We start from the raw sequence: 21189 nt of genomic DNA, 5'->3' as shown, positions 1-21189 counted from the left end.
CACAGGACCCTCCCTGGCTTCAACCCGGGGGTAGGGGCACCCCTTTTTGTCTCCTTCATAAAAACACTGAAACAGAACGAGCATGTTTCCTGGCACTTTCCAGCTCTCCCAGCTGCCCAGGTCCCACCACTGATGTGGGCTGAGAGAAAACGGCACCCATCCAGGGAAGGGGCAGGCCCCGGGCCGTGGAAGGAACTGGCGGGCGGCCGATGCACCGGGCCACATCCAGGCTGCCCGTTTAGGTTCTGATTTCCCAGGGGTGTGTGGGGAGGTAGGTGGGCGGGAGAGAGCTGACTCAGGTGCGGGGATGTGCCTGGACCCCCGCCCCCGGCCCCCCCCCACCCCCATCTTGACTGCCCTCGATGAATCTTCCGGCTCCACTTACGATGACAGCACCCCTGCAAGGAGACCCGTTATTGACTTCTTGGTGTCACACCCACATTGAGAGATGTGTAGATGTGACAGGTAAGGGGGCTGATGGTAACCCAGGCTCTAAAGTCAAAACTGTCAGATGATGCGTAGCCATTAACGTAAAGTTAGCTTAACGAAGGAGTTGCAAACGCAGGCTGTGCTCGGATCAGCTTGGGCCAGGCAGCACAGGTGATGGGACCGAGAAGCCTTTCTTTGGAAGGGTGGGCGGGGGCGGGCAGCAGGCAGGGGCCGTGGGAGGAACAAGACCGGAAGCAAACAGACTGAAAAATACTTTGCCCACAAGATGTCTTGTGGAAATTTTATTATGTAGAGTGTAAAATGAATTGTCAGTCAAATAAAAAGAACACGTCTTTTTTTTTTTTAAAAAAAACAACATGCATAACATTTTCCAATTGCCTTTTTTAATAGTTAGACATTTCAAGCATTATAAGGAAAAAAAGGAGAATACCTCCCAGACACTGTAACTTCAGTACATCTCAAACGGAATGTCCCCCAGGTCAATTGAAAAATGCAAGAAAAAAAAAATAGCTTCAATTCCGTTTTTCTTTCCTTTAAAAATACATGTTACCTGTACAAGATACACTACAGTAAACATTGGAAACCATATTATCCCTTTTATTAAATCAAAATTATTTAATTCATATTGCGGTTAATGCTAGATTTATTTATTCATCTAGTTAATTTGACAAATATTAAGAAAATATTTAAAAGAAAAAAGCAAAAAACACCTTGGAATTAAAAAATAGTTACTACATTTTTATGCGGTTTAATGTTCCACAGTGTTTGTTAAAAGTTATATTGAATTTATTTTTAATATTAAAAATAACAGTATTTATATTTCTGAGAGAATAGAGAAAGGTTTTTTTGTTTTGTTTTTAAAACAAGCTTGGAGGTCTTAGATACACAATTGCAACCGGTAGATAATGGAGACATGAAAAAACATCTGCTAAACACACAAAAACATTTTTATATTATTAACCCCCTTAGAACTCTAGAAATTATACAAACCCTAAAAAATGCCCCCTCCCGATCCCTGTTGGACAGCAATACAATTATCTGTCTCAATTCAGAATTCACATAATTAATTACAATACATAATAGTTCAGTTTTTTAAAAAATGCAATAAAACCAGACAGCCAAGATACAAGAAATTAGAAGTAAAACATTTAATGAATTTACACATTTAAGAATATTTAAATACTGTTTAAAAATTTTTTTAAAGAATTTGTTACAAACCACCTAAGACTTCCAAGCCACTTTTTTCTGTTGCAACAGAAAAAACTGTAAATAAAGAGACACACGAACAAAACAAAACAAAACCAGAACACACCACGTTGAAATGTCACCGCTCTGAGGCACATTCTGGTACCAGAATCTGCAGGTATTGCTCCAAAAAGATTCCCAGAGCTTACGCATTTGAAGTAACGAACAACGATAATGAAACAAAAATTGTCAGCAATTTTTAGTAACTAATTCTCCTGATTTTTAGAAAAATTCTGTTAATCTAAATATAGTGTTTCACAGAACAAAACAAAGGTTCTTCATCAAAGGGTTTGCAAATCCAAAAACCTCTGTTACAAACAGGTCTTTGCTCACAATGCTTTTGAGGGAGGGGAGCCGCGGGTCCTACTGCTCCTGTGGAAGGAAGGGGGACAGGTTAGTCTGAGGGCACAGTCTCAGGTGCTGATGTGCCGTCTGGGGCTCTGTCTGCAGAGAGGTAATGGGCACTGGCACACGCGTGCTTGGGCGTGCACACACACACACGTGTGTGAGCGCCAATGTCTCAGCGCCTTCTTGCCCTCGCACCCGGGATCTGGCCCAGACAAGCTCTCACACATGAGGCCTTGGGCGCCTCCTTCCACAGGGGATCCTGGGCGGGGAGAGGGGAGTGAGTGACACTTCTCCTTGGTCACCTACCGCCTCCCCCCCTCAACTCCTGTCCCCACAGGGCCCAGTTTCCCAGTGAGATGACAGACTGGTCTGGGGGTTCAGGGCCTGTGGTCACCAAGGGACTGTGCACAGGGACCTGACTGGCATCAGGTCACCTAGAATGCGGCTTGCAGGAGTACTTGGTCCCCCGTCTTCCCCACATTTGGAAGAAAACTTTCTGGACAGAGCCCTCTGGTTTCCAGCCTTGGAAGGGGGGGACTTGCTCTCCGCCTGCTGCCCCTCACTGCTGACTGGGGACAAAAGTGACAGCCTGGCCACCCCACCCTCTTCAAGAACAGCACTGGGCAGTGGCCACCAGTCCCCAGGGGCAGTGCCATGCCTGCCCAGGGCCGGCTCAGCCTGGCAGGCTCACTTACAACTGGGAGCCTGGGTCCAGAGGAAGACACCGAGGCCGCTCAGCCCGGCAGTCTGCCTAACCTATTCTTTCCCTAAGAGGCTCCAATTTGTTCCAGCAGGGGCGAGGAGGGGGCCAGGGTGGTGGCTCTGTACCACTGGGGCCCGAGGTCAGGCACACACAGAAGGCTTGGGGTGGGGGAGTGGAGGCCTGGGTGGTCCCGGCGTCGCGGGCGATTGGCTACAGACCTGGCTAGGGGCCTGCGCCTGCCCTAACGTCTGCCCGTAGAAGGCGACCTGCTGCCGGTAGTACTCCGCCCAGGCCATGGTGTAGTCCGGTGGGGTGCTGGCCTGGGGCGCGGCGCTGGCGGCGTGACCTGACAGGCAAAGCAGAGCGCCGGTTACTGGGAGGCAAAGGGCACAGTCAGCCTGCAGGAACCCCTTCCCAGAGCCTCTTGGGAGGCTTCCCAGGGGGCGCCTGGACGAAGTGCCTGATGCCCACGCTGTCTGGCCAGACGTGGTCTGCCCAAGCATGGCTGCAGACAGCATGGTTATCAGAGCTTTCTCGCCTGGGCCCCGCTCCACACCTACAGTCTGCTTCTCTCATCAGCCATGTTCTCGGCGTCCGTCTGTCTGTCCAGCCAGCTCCCTGCCAGTGCCCGGGGCCAGGGTGGGAGGAGAGAGGGCAAGGAAGCAGGCGCCCCAGCAGGGGTGTATGTGCGCGCGCCTGCACGGGGCATCGCAGCCCATGGGGGTCCAGGATCTGGACCGTGGGGGTTGGGGGGGTCTGGGAAGACTGGGCACAGGCGCCTTCACCAGCTGCTCCAGGGGACGGTGACCCCTCTGACCCCTGCCCCGGCCCCTAGAAGGGCTATGGGCCTGGTAACGATCGCAAACACAGGATGACTGCTTCTCTGACAGTGTCTGAGCCGCGCTCTTCCAAGCAGCAAGTGAGATCCTTCAGACTCAAGACACGAGACACCTCTTCTGACCACACCTGAACGCGCTGGTTCAGCAGTTGTGGGATGCACACAGAGGGCTCAGGACTCATTTTCAGTGATTCACTTGAGGTAGTTTTTATTGGGGGGAGGGTTGCCGTTATGAAGTTTTCTCCTCTTTTTAAAAAAACTGGGTTAGTGGAGAAAACTGGCACAGCGAGGAGCTTACTTTGGAAGAAAACATCTCAGTCCCTACTGCAGCCTCAGAGGCCCCGCTCAGTTTCACCTCCTCCCTGCCTCACCTGCCCCGTGATGGCCAGGGAGAGCTGGGCAGTGGCTGGGTGGCGAGATGGCTGACGGCCCCTGGCCGGCCTGGGCCTAACCAAGGGTCCTCACATGGACAGCCCAGGCTGAGGCTCGCCCCGTGTGGAGCCCAGAAGGGAAGATCGAGCAGGGGAGGAAGACAAAGACGCCCGCGCAACTCGCTGACAGGGTTGGGGCAGGTGGAGCAGATACAGGCAGACGCCCAGATGGACGCACACAGGGCACGCGGCGAGGTGACGGGAGCCACGGCTCTGGAGCCCGCAGGCGTGGGCCCCGGCGCCGGGGCCTCCCTGTGGAGAGGCCGAAGCACTCACTCTGTTTTTTGTAGTAGTCCTCCCAGGCCTTGCTGTAGTCGGGCTGGCTGCTCTGCGGCTGGCTCTGCTGGCCTGTGCGGAGAACACAAAGGCAGTCAGGCCTTCGGGCTCCCCGGCCCACAGGCTCCGGGCCCTGCTCTCCACTCTCGCTCACTGGCCCGGGAGGAGGGAGGCAGGCCGCCTGAGGGAGGATGCCACTGAGCCCCGCGAGGCTAGGGCAAGCAGCAGGAGCGGCCTCGACTCCCGTGGGTCAGAGACCTGGGCTTCCGGGGCCAGAACCTGAGGCCCCGAGCGTTGTCTGCGGCTCCCTGGATTGGCCCTCAGATGGACAGAGAGTCCAAATGGCACTGACCACTCCCTTCCCCTGCCCTTACTGTTCAAAGACTGATGGCTGCCTCTGGACAAGGAGAAAATTACAGGAAACACATAGGGAAAGTTCCAGAAACTATGTTCAAGATGACAAGATGGAGTACACGCAGCGAGGGGCTGACGCCAAAATGCACACCTGACCCCCACCCAGCCTCGCGCTGTCCAGGGTGGGCTGGGGGGCAGAGGATGTGTGTAGGGGGGGCCCCCGCCCTCCTCTCTGAATTACTGGGTGTGGAAAGGCTGGGTGGGGGAGGCGCAGAGCAGCAGCAGTCTGTCTGGGGCATGGGGTGGGGGGTGGTTACTAGACTTGACCACAGACAAGGCGGGACCTTTCTTCTGCTGAGGGCTGGCCTGTGTGTCCCCCTGTGAAGGCCCCACCAATGTCCTTCTTTCGGTTAGAATCACCGCCTGCAGCAGGCGGGAAGCTCAGTTCAGTCGCTCAGGTGTGTCTGACTCTTTGCGACCCCATGGGCTGCAGCACGCCAGGCTTCCCTGTTCATCACCAACTCCCAGAGCTTGCTCCAACTCATGTCCACTGAGTCGGTGATGCCACCCAACCATCTCATTCTCAGGCAGGAAGGACATTCTCAGGTAGGAAGAATGTACTCAAAATCAGGTTTCATGGTCAAATGCTTTCCCCGAGTTAATTTACTGAGGACTGAGAGGGGCATGGGTTTGGGGAAAGAGCCCCCTCCCTACTGGGGCAGGACCAGACTCGGACTTGGGTGCTGATGACAGGAGGCCGTAGATCGGAGAAGGCCAGGCATGAGGAACGGGTCAGTGGGGGCGCCCCGCTCAGATGTGGAGGGTGTGGGCAACAGGATTTTTCTTCTCGACAACATGGACCAAAATCAATTCTCAATTCCTGAGTAAACAAGCAACAGAACAGATGGAGCCGGCGAAACACCAGGACGAGCTGTGCTCCGCTTACTTGGCCCGAGTGCCTCTGCTGACTCCTTACCCACCTGGGCCTGGGGCAGCAGCGGGGTGGGCTCTGCAGGAACCCCAACCCCCTCGGAGACGCACGTGAACCCTGCAGCTTTACGGGACAGTCTCCCCACAGTCGGGGGCTCCTCCCGGGTTCTCTGTCCTGGGTGATGGGCACAGGAGAGCCCTGACCCAGGCCGCTTCCCATGCTGGGGGTGCCTTCTGATGGAACAGGAGGAAAGGAAATGTGCTGGGCTGTGGGGTGAGCGAGCACTGTGCAATGGGGAGGGGAGAACCTGGGTGGTGGGAAGGTGTTCGTGGTGGAGTTCTTAAGGATATTCTGCACGTTTAAAACGTTTTGTTAAGAAAATGCCAGAGAAGAGAAGGTAAAGAACACAGCTATGCAGTGTCAGAGCTCACGTGTGTTTTAGAAATCAAATCCAAATCTTTCAATTCACTGACAAAAGAAATGGAGCCCCAGAGAAAGGGGGACACGCCTAAGGCCATCCAGCCAGGCTCCGGACTCCTGGGTGCTTCTCTAGCTATGGATCTGACAGGTGCCTGGGGCAGGGTTCACAGCCAGTGCTCTGCTGGGGGGCAGGAGGGAAGGGGTGGAACCCCGGGGCCAGCTCCTGAGAGCAGCATGTCCAGTGGCCTGGCGCCGAGGGAAGCCTGCCGACGCGCTGAAGAGCGCTTTCCAAATACCGCCAAGCTGGCCCTTCAGATGTCCCAAAACAAAAAGAACCTAAGGTAAGCAATTTCGTGGGGCTTTTGGTTTTTTTTGGGGGGGGGAAGCCTATGAAAAATAAGCTCTCCCGGCAACTGAACTCAAGAACGAGTTCCTGAAGCTGATGTGGGCTAGAGAGAGGGCGTGGGTATGATTCCAACAACCTTTCTCTTTTACAATCAGTTTTCTTTTTTTTTTTTTTTTACAATCAGTTTTCTTAAGACAGCAAATTCTCTTTGTGTTTTCTGAAAGTTCAGGAGATAGAAAGAGTCCCTTCCTAAGATGGTGCCAGAAAAGAAGACAGGGAGGAGGCCGCCTAGAGACCAGAGCGCGGGAGTGGGTGGGCACCCAGTGGGGGGGAGGCGGGGTACGGGGCAGGGGCACTCAGGCCAAGCCGCCTGGAGACCAGAGGGGACAGCGGGTGGGCACCCAGTGCGGGGGAGGCGGGGTGCGGGGCGGGGGCACTCAGGCCAAGCCGTAGGCCTCTTGGACCCTTGGCAGGGAACAGGGGTGAAGACTGGAGCCCGGAGGAGGACGGGGTTGGTGGGACAGAAAGGTTTGAGGAGTCGTCAGGCCCTGTGTCCCCGCCCAGCTGGAGATGTGCCCGAGGCCCCAGGAGGCCTGTCTGGGAGCGGGGGTCCTGCCTCCTCCTGAATCACTTACTTGGAACCTGCTGTGTGGGCTGCTGCCACGCCTGGTAGGTGCTGCCCCAGCCCTGGGTCAGAAAGGCGGGAGGACCACTGCGGAGGACAAGGGCCATTCATTCCAGGGCAGACCACACCCCCTCCCCACCAGCGTCCCCACCCCACCTCCCACCCCCAGGCAAGCACCAAGGTCTCCGGAGAAGCCAGTGAGCAGAGTAAAGGCGGCCACCCACCTCACAGGGGCGCTATGGGGGTTTCCGTTCACTTTAGCAGCAATGTTTGGGAAGCACCCTGAGCTCCTTGGAGGAAAGGTGCTGAAAGAAAGTGGGAAACAGATAAAGACAAGAGCTGAGGACCCAACATACGAAGGGCTTTCACAAAAGACACCCTTCCCTGACCCAGCTCAGGGCGGGAAGCCCTCCCTGGGGATGCTGGTGGGCCAGGGGACCCTCTGCCCTCTGGGCAGGCCCTCAGCCCAGTGCTGGTCAGTGAGCCATGGACAGGCCAGAGGGATGACAGGGATGCGTCTTGCCCACACCCCGGGCTTCCGGCTGGCATCCCCAGAAGCAGCGGCAAAGGAGGGCCTCCTGGGTGGGCAGGGAATTCTCGCAGTCCAGATGGGTGCGGAAGACTCACTTTTGATGAGGTGCGGCAGGCGGCTGGCTGAAGGGGCTCTGTCCAAAGGGTCCAGGAGCTCCAATACTGGTCCCCTGTCAGGGCACAGAGGGGACTCTCACTGCCCGCCGGCCGCACCAGTGCCCTCTGCCCAGGCCCGCCCCGGGACGAGCCACAGTCTCCGGGAAGACAGAGACTCGTGGGGTAAAGGCACCCTGCGGCACTCACTAGCCTTCCTTCCCCGCGGAAGGGCCTGACTGCAGGGGTGGCTGCTGCCCCTCCGGTGGCCGATGCGCCACGCCGCCAGTCTTGCACCACCGCACCTGCCCTGGCGTGCCGCCCTGGGGGAGGGACCAACCTGCTGGACTCTCCCGTCAACTTAGGCCGGCCCACGGCTCTCTCTGCCACTCTACGGCCCCTCTGAGGTGAGCAGTGGCCCATCTGTCCTCCATCAACACTCCCTTTCTTTATCTGCTTTGAGGCGCCTGAAACTAAAGCCAGAGTCAATGAACGCTGCCTGAGGGGCTGGCCTGAGGGGCTGGCCGCCAGGGCGAGGCCGTGGGGGTCCGGGGACAGAGCTGGGGGAGGCTGCCGCCCGGCTGCTCCTCTAGCCTGCGGGGCCGCGGCTCGGGCCTGAGCAGCGGTGGCCAGGGGAGCCCTGCGCGTCTGGGCCTGGCCCGTGTCCCTGCACCATGACCTTGCCCCTTGGCACCGGGGGAGGGGGCCGCGGCCCTTGCATCACCAGAGGACCCAGAGGCCCGGGAAGTGTGAGGTTCTGGGGGGAAGCAGGTACCTCGGACAGACAAAAGAAACCCCCGCGACTCCCGAGCCGGGCTGCAGGGCCCACGTACGTACGCCGACTTTCTCATCTATGAGGTGTCTGGCCACCTCGATCTGCGGAGGGAGCCCCCGGATGGTGAATATCCGCAGGTTGGGGTCAGTGCTGGGAGGGGGGTTCCGCTGAAGCTCCACGTGTGCTCCCGACTGCTGGTTTATGCTCTTGATGTTCTCGCCCCCTGTGGGCGGCAGGACAGACACAAGGGTAAGCGGGCAACTGTGTGGCAAACCCCAAGCTTGGAGCTCACAGAGGAGCAGGGGGAGCTTTCCACCCACCAGCGCTCGTCCTAGGAGTTGACAAGTCCTGTCCACTTATGCTTGAGAACGGTTCTAGTCAAAACTAGGGCTGTCTCACGCGTGAAACCAGGCTTCTGCCCTGAAGCTGGTCTTGCCCTCTGAGCCAGGCTGAGGCAAGGACCCCAACAGAGAAGCCACTGGTCCCCGTCTGTGTCCTGGGCTGAGGCGCCCGACTGCAGATTTACACACAATGAGCTCAGCTGGGGAAGGCGCTCCCTCCCGCTCGGCCCTTCCCTGGCACAATGGGGGCCTTCGGCCCCGCGGCGGGTAGGGGCGGTGTCACCGCAGGGCTGGTCCCCTCCCTCCACAGGTCAAACTGACAGCCACAGGCCCAGCGACACCCAGAGCCCATCCGGCCTTTAATACCCCCATCCTGTCGCTCCTCAAGTCTCTGTCTTCACCGTGGGTGGGGGCGGGTCTAGACGGAGAGGCAGGCTGAGGATGGGGGTCACAGAGGCCTGGGTGGAGCAGGGCTAATGAAAATGTAGTTGGACTCTTTGAAAACCTGGGAGAGTCCCAGTCTCTTAATGAAATTTGCGTAACAAAAGCTCCACCAGCATTAACAATGGTTTGATTCTTCCTTTCAGATTTCACAGAACTTACAGATCCGCTCTGCTCTTTGGGGTAGGGTAAAGCCAGAATACGAGGAGAATTTGGAGCATAGGATTTTATAAAACCGGAGGAGGACAGTCTGTATAAAATCTGGAGTAGGGTACCAGGGAGCCCCAAAGGATCAAAGCGAAGACTAGAGGCCAGTCTCTGTGTCACCCCTCCCCACCCAGAGTCAAAACTAACCTCCAACTGTCATTTCATTGTAACGTGTCCACAACCCTTCCCTCCCCAGCCTGCCCCTCACCCGCACGGCTGGAAAGCCACGTGTACACAAAGCATCAAGGCGAAGGTGAGCAGGGGCCTGGCCAACAGGCTCGGCCTGCACCGGCTCATCTCACCCTGAAAGCACAAGGGGAGTCTACGAGGGCCCAGGAGTAGAGACGGGGCCTGGGTCTGCCGTTCTCCCTGAAGGCAGCGTGAGCGGCCCTCGGCATCACAGGAAGGAAACCAGGCGGCTGTGGGCATTCAGGAAAGCCTGGCTCAGCATCAGTTTGGGCAGGATGCTAGTTGGGTTTAGGGTGGTGCTCAATTTAAAAGGAAATTCATAAAAAGAGAAGCCCAGCTGACCCAAAGGCTGAATGGATGATTTTCTTGAAGATCCGCGACAGTGTAAGGACAGCGTCCCTGCATTTTCTGCCTTGAGCAAACACGTGCTCCTGGGGGCAGCGCTAGCCAAGGGTTAGGTTAGCTGTAGTCTTCAGCAGCTTCGCTCTACTTCCGGGTCTGTACAAGCCCCTCCCGGCCCCCGAACTACTGACCTTTACCCACAGGTTGTGAATTTTATCTTCTCTGCATCGTGAAAGGTAAGCAGCTTCGCTCCTAGGCAAGAGTGTTTGGGGGAGTGATGAAGAGCTAAGAATAGGTGGGAGACCCTTCTACTGCACACCCCACTTCTGCCCAGACCGCTTGGTCCCGGAGGCAAGAGCACGAAAGGGCGTGCATGCCTGGGACTGAGAACCTGCAGGCCCTGCCAGGCCCTCCTTCAGGTCGGGGACTCGGGCCTGCAGCCCTAGACTTTTCCTCGAGGCGCCGGGCGCATGCTAATACAGTGAGGAGGCACCGAAAAACTGCGAGGGGCCGGAAGGAGTTAATTTAAGTTCATCTTCCTGCAAAATGAGGTCACCAGCTTGGCACATGGTGGCTGTCTCCAGGCACATTCAGCAGCCTGCTCCATTCTTCCACCTGATGGGGGGCAGAAGCGACCCACCAGTGGCCCCCCGGCCGGACGTGAAATCGTAAAGCAATTAATCAAACCTGCTAAAAGGCCTGGCTGACAAGAGCAGGGCTGGCCACACTATCTGTCACCATTGCTGTATTTATCATGGAAATCCAGCAGGGGCCCAGGGAGGCGCAGCGTCTGTCCAAGGGCTGTCGTGGGGGGTGGGGGGTGGGGGGTGGGAGCAGGCCTGCCTGCGTGTGGCGCCCCTCACCCTGGCGCCTTTCCCAAGAAAACAGGAAGACCTCAGACTCAGCCCTTGCAGGGAGGGAGTTACAGAAAGACCCCAGCTCCTGCCCCAGTGAAATACATCCTGGCTTCCTGAGGCTGCTCCTGGAGCGGTAGGGCACAGCGTCTGTGACTGCTGCATTCTGCCGCCTCCTTCCTCTGGGGATCGCTCAGGAGGACCTTATAGAGGACAGAGGACAGAGAGGCCGTCCTGTGAGCGCCGAGGCGTCACTGACTACAAGCAACTGTCACAGCACCGGCAGCAAGGCTCCGCCAGCTTTGGAAAAGACACTTTCCGTGAAACCTTCATTGACATGACGGTTCTCGAAAAGCACAGAAAAACCTAGATCTGACTCTCGAACTCCAAGGCGTCAGCTGGACTTAACGTCATGGCAGAAGGCCAGCTGACAGTCTGGGTCACATGTCTGAATGATCGCAGCATTTGGGCAGCTAACAATGTCCACTGAACACCTCCCAGCATGAATACGCCCTGCCAGAAAATCAGAACAAACTCACGTCACTCCTCCCACCTCTGAGAGGCTAATAACCAAGTGACAGCACAGATACAGGAGATAAAACGTTTTAAAAGAGCATAAAACACACAGCGTCCGAGAGCGGGGCCCAGAACAGACTCTGGGAGACGACCGAAGGCCGGCTCGGGGGCACTGGCCACAGCAGCCTCGGCTTTCTGGGGGTGAAGATGTCCCCGGGCCGTGTTCCGTGGGATGCCAGCACCCCTCCAACAGCTACAAGATGCCTGGTGATCACAGAAATTGGAGAAACTCTGGGAGAAAATGGTATTTTTATCTTCCATATGTTGTCAAATACATACAAAAGGAATGAACTGAGAAGCAAACAGAAAGCCCGACGCTGAACAAGTCTCCTGCCAGCTCAGGGCTCTGCTTAGAGGGTGGAGAAGCCGGGCCTACTGCTTCAGGCCCCAGACCTGCTCTCAGCAGCCTTTCTTGCCAGCTCAGATGGCCCAGAAACCGGTCTGCCCTCTCCCTTGCTTTTCACTGAAGGAAGGAGCCACATTTAGCCAGTAACAAGGGCTTCTGACCCAATGTTCTCTAAAACACCTAGAAACAACTGACAAGTCAAGGTGTGTCTCCCTCCACAGGGTGTCTGTCACTTGCGGTGAACGCGCTGAAAAGATAAAGCCTTTCCCACGCGTCGTGTCAGTGCAGACCAAACACCCACATCCAGTGAGGCAAAAAGGAACGCACTCTTCGCTGGCGGAAATGATCTGAATGCTTCCTCCAAGCTCCCTGGAAGTGAGTTAATCCCCAATCAGTCCACTGACAAACACTCAGGGGCTCCTCACCTGTGCATTTCCAGCAACCCAGGCTGCTTCAACAGGCAGCCGGTCTCCCTTATATAACATCTGTTTCCACACGGTGATGAAGTACTCGCTGTGCCCTGGCTCGTGAGAAGGCCCAGGCAAGGGGGGTGCCTTGGAAGGCCGCGGCAGCCTTGCGCCTGGCCCCTTTGGTCAAGTGTAGAAAGCAGTGTGAACCTCGTGCTTCGGAGGTACTGGACGTGTGGCCTGTCTGCCTTCAGGCCAAGCTGCCAGAGGGGGAGCGCCAACCCCTCACAGCACGGCTTACCTTTGCCGATGACGAGGCCGCACTTGTCGGCCGGCACAGTGTAGGTCACCTCCTGGATGCCGCCGGGGGTCCCCACGCTCCAGTCGCCACGGCCGCGGCCTCTCCCCCTGGCCACCGCCAGGCCTCCGAAGCCGTCTCTTTCCTGGGAAGGAAGCGGAGCTCAAGTGACGTTTCTGCCGCTGCCTCCAGGATTAGTTTTCCTCTCTGGGGAGGAGGCTAAGTGACAGGATGCAATCAAAGCCACACATTAGGACCTGAGCACCTCTCCCACATTTCAGATTCTGAAGTGCTCTTTTAAAACCAGAATTAACACAAATCACAGGAACATTCACGGAGATGTGTGCAGACAAATCACATGGTTACATAAACAGCACAAACACACCCAACTAAAACAGGCAGTCAGGTATAAATTCTGAAGTCTGAAACCCAGTGCCCTGATCCCGGGAGTTTTAATCACTGGGCCCCAGTCTACAGGCATCAGGAGCTGGTTTTCTCAGTGCTGAGCCTACCAGAAGCCTGATATTAGATGCTGAAGAGCTACGTGTGGGCTTTTGAAAGTGACACGTGAGTGGCAAGCGTGACTTCGGGCCCTCCCCCGACAAGGTTGCTATAAAGAACAATTCAGACACTGCTCTGAGAATCAGAATACCTTGCAATTCCAGGTGGCGCGAGTGGTAAAGAACCTGCCTGCCAATGCAGGAGAACCAAGAGATGCTGGTTCAGTCCCTGGGGTGGGAAGGTCCCCTGGAGGAGGAAATGGCAACCCACTCCAGTATTCTTGCCTGGAAAGCCCCATGGACAGAGAAGCCTGGCGGGCTACAGCCCATGGAGGTCACAAAGAGTCGGCTAAAGCTCGGCACCTTGCAATCCAACCAGCAAAAGGAATAAAAGGATTAAAAACAAAAGCAAACCAACCAAAACTGGTTATCTCACTCCTCAAAAGACGGAGGGGAAGCCAGGCACACCCGCCCGTGTCTGGGGCTGGAGGGGCTCTCACCGTTCACCCAGCAGATAGAAGGCCCACATCCGGCGGCCAAGAGAGGAAGACCCCCTTCTCTCCAGGGGGAAGCAGCCCTTCTGGCCTCTATCCTGTGAGGCACTCAGGAGCGGCAGCCCTGAAAACCTTTTCAATGTTGATGGCAAACCCGGTGGAGCTGAGAGCTCCTTCAGGGAAGGGGCAGCTCGACAGACCCGTGACACAGTGCAGAGTAAGGGAACCGGATGCCGTCGGCCAAGAGTGAACTGAATGTCTACCTGGAATCTAGACCAGCAGGAAGCCGAACTGACGAATGCCTCCTGCGGCACTCTGCTTTTATGAGCGACAGACGACCAGCAAACAAGGTGATTTAGGGATCTACATGAGAACACACACACACAGCCGACTTGCTAAAAGGGGTACGCCTCGGGCTCTGGGAGACAAGGCTGTCTCCTCCTCATCTCACAGTTTCGCAGTTCCGGGATCATCAGTTCTTACCACGAAGAAGGATGTCAGAAAGGAATCCGTGACTGTTCTCTGAACCTGCCTCATCCTAAGAACTGCCTGGGGACTATGGGTGAAGCCCAAGCTACTCCTGGATATTCTGATTCAGGAATCTGGGGTGGGGCGGGTGTGGGGGGTGGTCCATAAATCTGTAACCTCAGCAGGTATACCCCCAGATGACTCGGGACCATGTGGGGTGTACCACCAGGTACAAACAACCTCCTTGGCTTGCTGCTGAGAAAACTATACCCAGAGGGGCTCAATGGCTAGGCTGCCAAAGGCCACATGAAAGACGGTAGAGCTGGGATGATGGCTTCTAACCTCTTGCTTCTTTCTTCAGCTCCTACTGCTCTGACTTTTCCTACAAACCTGGGGGACATGACATGACAGCCGACCACCAGCTATAGTAGCTCCCCAGAGCAGTGTGTAACACAGGGGGGAAGGTGTCACACGAGCCCGCTCTCATTCCAGAGAAATGTGAATATGAGCATGGACTGTGGTGCCTGAAGACAGCTTTAAAATCCTGGCAGATCACGAAGTGCCTTCTAAAGCTAAGAGTAGATTTGACTTGTCTTATAATAGGTGTGCCCAACTGTTCGAAACCTGGCCAGCTACACTGTGAATCCTCCAAGTAGCTTAAACAGTCAGGAACTTACTTTTGTGAAGACAATCTAGATTCTGCAATAATAAACAGGTAGAAGAATAATAAACTGGCAGGGAAAAAATAAAATGAAGGCAGTTAAAAGACAGACGGAGAGAAGCCACTGGCTATAATCCTGGAGGGAGGTAACTGACGAGAGTACTGGTTTTTAGAAATGGGACTTGAGAGGGGGGCGACTGCTCCAGGCTGCTTCTCCAGGGTGAGACAGGAGAACTCTGGAGAGCCAGACCCACCTGTGCTGTAAGAATAAGCTCGCTGATGACATGTGCTGCATGCTGGCATCGATCCGGGGGTCCCATCACCTGTGCAGCTCTCTCCGGACTAATACCGTCATCTGTGGAACAAGATGGGAGAGATGGGATTAGGAAAAGCCCTGCTTCAGAAGGAAACAAACATCAATCTGATTTGCAGTCAGTGTTCCTACCACCACTGAAGGGATGATAAGAACACACCTCTACATTTAGGACACGTTTTAGGTAGGGAAACATGTACAGCTACGTCTTTCTGCACGGTCTCTGTCAAACCTCATTACGCAATTACAGCCATTTAAAAGGGGCATCATAGAACTTCCCTGGTGGTCCAGTGGTTAGGGCTCCATGCTCCCAGTGCGGAGGGCCCAGGCTGGATCCCCGGTCAGGGAACTGGATCTCATATGCCACAACTAAGACACAGCACAGCCAGATAAATAAATGTTAAAAAAAAAAAGTTACAGAAACTAAACTTGAAAATAGACTTGAGCTATGGCAATATTTTCCAAAGATTTTCCTCATGCGATGAGGAAAATAAAGACACTGTAGATAACTTTGCTCATAAAAGTAAATTTGTAACACTTAAAGAACTGTCCTTAAGATTTTTTTTTTTGGCCATGCCACGGGGCTTTGTGTGATCTTAGTTCCCTGACCAGGGATAGAACCTGGGACCCCCTGCACAGAGCCTTAACCACTAGACCACCAGGGAAGGCCAAGATTTTTTTTTAAATGGTTTTATCTTTAATGTTATGAAATAAAAAATAAGGTGTTTGCTTTTAAATCTTTAATTGGCAAATTAAAAGCTGGAAATGCTAATGTTGAACCCCACTCCCTTAACTTTTACTGGTCTAAAGAAAAAAAGAAAAAGGCCTGGACACTCCTGGGCTAGCGTGTTCTGGTACATGAAGGGTGACCCTGCCAGCAAATCCACAGAAAGAAATGAGGGCCGGAGGAGAAACTGGATTGGAAATCTGGTAACAGAACGTTGCTAACGAGAGAAAAGGTGAGAGAGAGAGCAAAGAACACACAGCGGGCTAACAAAACAAAGTCCTTGTTCTGTGAGGTGTTCTCTACTTCATAATGCTGAAGATTTCGAGAATCATCAAAACCAACCTGGTTTGAACTGAATTCTCACACCGGCATCGTTCTGGATCTTTTTGATCATTTCCCCGTTTCTTCCTATTACAATCCCGACAGCAAACCTAGGCACAGACACCTGAGCACAGAGAAACAAAACCTCATCAGCATTTCCCTGCAAACCTGTCTTTTCTGCAAGTCTGGTGTAAGTGTGTATGCATACCATTTTTATTACAACATATTCCTGGAAATGATACATAAAGCATATTTTTTTTCCTCTTAGGAAAAATGTTGTGGTTGATGACTGTATTCCTGTCCATTAAATGCATCTAGCAGGTATGAGACTTGATCAAAAATAGTTACAAAAATGAAGTAAAGCAAGAATAAACCTGATAAAGAGTTTAAAAAATATTTAAGATTAAAACTTTATCTTCCAAATTCTATGAAATAAGCATAAATGCACCACACACATTGGTACATGGTCCTTCACTCTTTTGTGGTAACACACGTAACACAGTGCTTATCACCTTAACCGATGTAAACGCGGCGTTTCAATGGCACTAAACCCCATCACAGTGTCCGACGCCTATGCCCCAAGCCTTTTCATCACCCCAATAAGCAGTCAGTATCTGTGAAACCACACTGCCCTGGTAACCTCTATTCTATTTTCTGTCTCTCTGCCTAGTCTAACGCTTCATGTAGGTGGAACCATATGATATCTGACCTTCTGCATTTGGGCTGAGTTTATCAAGCATCATGTTTGCAAGATCCACTCATGCTGTAGCAACATCAAGGATATATTACAATCCCATTCCACCTCATCAGCAAAATAGGTTTAGCGGTTAGATACCATCACAACACAGGTCACCGCGAAAACCTGGACTTTGGTCTTTATCTGGGCAGTGGGGTAAGCTTTGAAGCACAACCCCAAGCCAGGGGGAAAGACCCCAGTCCCTGAAATGCACGCAGCTGGCATCCCTCACTACACCTGACACTCGTTCCATACACCCCCAGGGAAGCAAGCATACTTGTCGGGTTTTGCAGATGAGATAGGCGTTAAATAACTTGCTCAAGGTTGAATGCTAATAGAACATGACCTTCAACCTTAAGCTTGCCTACTAACCTGTAACTCAAGCATACCTCTATACTGCCTCCTCCCATTCGAGAGCTGAAATCACCGCGCACACCTCGAAAGTCAGCTTGGTCTTTCTCTCGGATGATTTCTAAGACCATTTCTCTCGCTTGCTGCATAAACACAGATAAAAGGCATTAAGGAAAACAATCCTGAAAAAACACATGACCCCAGGTGAAAGATTAAACCCTCTTACGCTAGGCTCAAAGCCTCAGAAGGTGCTCAGCTGTGGGAGAACTCACTGTGTTGTATGATTATTACTGTTACCTGGGACAGGGGCAGGCTGCTGCCGAGCAGCATAGCGTGCATATAAAATCTCAAGTGTCCACACAGACAAGGGTTCACTGTCTGCTACAGCCGCAAGTGGGTCAGCACACTTGGGCTGGGTCAGAACTCGATTACGGTCGTCCCACTATGTTCCAGTATGCCATCTCTTTCTTGTGGGGAGAGGGTGTATCTGAGAGCTCTGACTGTGGGGTAGCTTTCTCAGCAGAGAAGTTCTGGGGAGGTCAAGGGAAGAGGTCAGCCTGGGAGCCTGCAAATACCTGCCGGCTCGCAGAGCTCGAGTGTCTCTTCCCAACTGGCAAGCCCACGCCCCACACCTGACCATCTCTAAGGCACATCCAGGGTCCTCTCCCCGCGGAGGTCCCTAAGTCAGTCCATCCCACCCGGGCCAGCACCAGTCCCAGAGGAGCTGGGGCGAAGGAGCAACCACATGTAACAAGTCAAGGTCTTGTGGGAACCCAGAAAGGGTCAGAGTTCTGAAAAAATCAAATCAAACAACAAGAAAAACCAAAACAGCAATGTCCGAGGACATTTGGAGAAATCGAAATACGGACTGACTGTAAGATGATGTCATGGTACTACTATTATTTTCCTAGGCCGCTTTATAATAAAAAAGGACGCTTTATTCTTAGGAGATACATACTGCAGGATTTAGAGGTAAAATGTCATATGCGTGTGCTCAGTTGCGTCTGACTCTTGGCAACCCCATGGACTTGTAGCCTGCCAGGCTCCTCTCTCCATGGAATTTTTTAGGCAAGAATATTGGAACTGGGGTGCCATCTTTCGTCTCTAGAGGATCTTCCCAACCCAGGGGTTGAACCCTCATCTCGTGCATTGGTGGGGGGGTTCTTTACCACTGAGCCACCTGGGAAGCCCAGAAAAGTTACATGGTACCTGCCATTTACTCACAAATGGTAAAGCAAAAAAATAAAAAATACACACACACACACACACACACACATAAATGGTATAAGCAGGTTGAGGGTGTTCAGATGTTGATTACACCATCTTTTCAACTTTTATATTTGCAGTTTTTCATAATAAAAAATTTGGAAAACTAAAAAAAAAAACCAAACCCAAAGAACAGTTTACCCTAAATACAGCAGACAGCTTCTCCCAAATAAAAAAATAAAGTTTTAAAATTAAAAAATAAATACTAAAAACTTTCCATTATAATAATTTTCCTGCAAATTCATCAATGAAATAAGCTCTCTGCCCAGGTATCTTTTCTACAAAAGACAAAAGCCAAATGTTCCACTAGCACAGCAGTGGAGGCCACAGGCTGGACTGGATGAGCCAAGTGCAGAAGGGTTAGATACAGTCCTTCTACATTTAAAGAGGCTGGAAACTCTGGGGGACCTGACGGGGCTGAGTGAAGGGAGGGCGTGAAGGGCCGTGTTGCTGACCGGAACCTAAGCAGAGCAGCCACCATAATCACCTCAATCCTGTTTTCAAATCATTGTTTTATATGAAGACCTTGACCAGAAAAAAGTATTATCAGATGATATCTACCAGGGACTATCATCTGAGCTCAGCTGAATGACCATGTTAAGAACTAAGGGAAACCTTTTGTCAGAGACTGGTAGCCTTGGCCAGCTCGAAGCCCCAGAGCCCCTACAGAGGAGAGCTGTTGCTGCCAGGCTGGCTCTCCAAGATGTATTGCTCTGGAGAGATTCAAAGTGCAGTGAAGGCTGGCAGAAAAATGAGCGTTCATGTCTCTCGGGGACAGACGCGCGCCCACGCCCACTCCTGCCAACAGTCACAGAGCTGGAGGGCAGAGCCCCTGGGTGACTGAGACCTGAGCCCCTGCCCGCTTTCAGCACTGGGGGCGATCCTCGGAGGCACATGGGGCGCCTGCGATGATGGCATGCACGTGCCTTCCGTGGTCCAGGCATCTTTTTAGTCACCTCCCACCTCAGCCAGCTGTCTTGTTGAAATGGGTTGAGGGAACAAATAAAAGCCACAGGGAGCCTGCACCTGAGCTGACTACAGGTCAGCACCAGAAACTGCATCGGATCAGAGTTGCCTCAGCCAACAAAACTGTCTGTGCTGTGGACAAGCTCTGTGCATGCGTTGCCCCTGCCGCAGCCTCCATGGACGGGCTGGCTCTGAGCACTTGAAACACGGCCTGTGTAAATAAAGGACTCATTTTTTATTTAATATGAACGATTCCAACAGCCACATGTGTCCAGCAGCCCTGGTACAGGGCAGAATGACCCAGTTCTCTTCACCCTCAAACTTGGAGTGAGAACATAGCTTACCTTAAATCAAGGACCACCCCCCTTATGATTTCCCAAATGACAAAAACACAACAAGCATACCACCAAGTGATGCCACCACACCTGGGACCTGCCTGACCCACGGTTTCTCTCCTACCTGAACTTTAAACGGGTCTCCGGTGATGCGAAGGGGCTTGTCTGCTCCTGTGGGCAATGGGCCGTCCTGAATCATGACCATCTTCACACCGGTCCGCTCCTGTGGGGGCACATGGGTCCTCAGCAGAAAGCCTTCTGCCTCCGAGAACTGGGCTCTGAGACAGCACATAAGCCACAACTCCGACCTGCAACTTCAAAGGCCCTGAGCCCTGAAATAAGAGCTTGTTCCTAACGAAATCTGGCAGCAAAACGAACTCAAACTCACGGAAGCATCCTTCTAGTCCTCCTCTCAGTGACTGTGACTATGCTCAGCCGTGGAAATCTCTATCTGATTACGCGGTGCAGCCCTGGAACTTGCTGGGGGTGTTAAATCCTAAAGCACGCCTGGCCCCACATGTCTCAGATGAGGGAATCTGGAGCTCAGAGCAGTTCATGAAGCATTTACGCAGTAGTGGGCACCTCGCTCAGGGTCCCACATAAATAAAGATAACGGGTACTACTTCAGTTCACGACAACAGTGAGGGCAGCGCCTCCCTGCTCTTACAGACGAGGACCCTGAGCCTTAGCAAAGTACACGGCTGCATCTATGGCCTGACAGCTGATGAGCAGGAGTGCTGCCAGCTCTGGACACAGGGTCTTCATCTGAGTCTCTACAGGGCTTCACTGCCACAGTGGGTGCTGCCTGTTCAGGGGGACCCCAGGCCTTGGTGTCACAGCTGGCATCAAGCCTGGCCACAGTAAATGTTCAGAAGTGTGGAAGCCCCTGGGCAGAGGTTCGGGGGGAGCCCTGCGCCGTGATGCACAGCCAGCCCAGCTCGGGCAAGCCAGAGCCATGACCAAACCTCCCGAGCTGGGAAGACGAAGGAAGTGGAGGCCTGCTGAAGTGCTGCTTGGCCGGGGGTCATGCACCTGCAACTGCTTTATCGTCTCCCCGCCTTTGCCGATGACCAGACCCACTTTCGACGCTGGGATGGGAATCTCCTGGACCGTGCTGTTGCCGTCAACATCATTGTGAAAGCCGGGTCCGTTCCGACAGCGGTCCACGATCTGCCCCAGGAGCCGTTTGGCTTGTCTTTGGGAGGGAGAAGAACCACAAGAGAACCAGTGGTTAAGTGAACGCTCCGGGCGCCCAGGAAGGGACAAACAGCACCCAGGAAACACAAGAAGGGGTCAAGGCTGCCCTCCAGCCAACTCCAGCTGTTGCCCCCACTACCCGGGAGGGCTCTGCCATCCGCCAGGCTACTGGGCTGAAGTTGAAAGCAACACGCACCACAAGAGCAACGTCCCGCCACAGCCCCTCCACGTCTGCCCTCCGCTTGCCCTCGTGTCTCGTGTGCATGCCACACACACGCCTGTCTCCTATTCGAATGTCAGCGGCCTTGGTGGCAGAGCCTACCTTTGATCCCCCTGCGTCTCTCTGCGCCCCAGTCCAGCACAACCCTCCTCACAGAGCACACGCTCAACGGACGGTGGTTAAATAAGGGCAGAGGAGAAAGCAAGGAGAAAGACAGGATGAAAGAAAGAAAGCAAGGGTTAGTAGTCGTCATCTGAATCCTCAAAC

The 21189-nt window shown here is 53.6% G+C and overlaps 1 protein-coding gene across 3 annotated transcripts in view; it reads right to left on the bottom strand.

The window, feature by feature from the left end:
* Window positions 1–700: 700 nt before the first annotated feature.
* Window positions 701–21189, bottom strand: part of FUBP3 (far upstream element binding protein 3) — a 49606-nt gene continuing 29117 nt past the window's right edge. For all 3 annotated transcript variants that reach the window (XM_010810464.4, XM_010810463.4, NM_001101217.1), the window contains 13 exon segments: window positions 20538–20700; window positions 19630–19728; window positions 16977–17081; window positions 15873–15975; window positions 14745–14845; window positions 12371–12512; window positions 8429–8589; window positions 7595–7668; window positions 7192–7272; window positions 6978–7054; window positions 4292–4363; window positions 2965–3092; window positions 701–2067 (listed from right to left, as the gene is read on the bottom strand). In XM_010810464.4, the coding sequence (XP_010808766.1) occupies window positions 2059–2067; window positions 2965–3092; window positions 4292–4363; window positions 6978–7054; window positions 7192–7272; window positions 7595–7668; window positions 8429–8589; window positions 12371–12512; window positions 14745–14845; window positions 15873–15975; window positions 16977–17081; window positions 19630–19728; window positions 20538–20700 (1315 nt within the window). In that variant the 3' untranslated portion in view covers window positions 701–2058.

This window comes from Bos taurus, chromosome 11 (assembly GCF_002263795.3).
Source record: "Bos taurus isolate L1 Dominette 01449 registration number 42190680 breed Hereford chromosome 11, ARS-UCD2.0, whole genome shotgun sequence".
In the NCBI taxonomy this organism is placed as follows: Eukaryota; Metazoa; Chordata; class Mammalia; order Artiodactyla; family Bovidae; genus Bos; species Bos taurus.
This window is presented reverse-complemented; position numbering and strand designations above follow the sequence as displayed.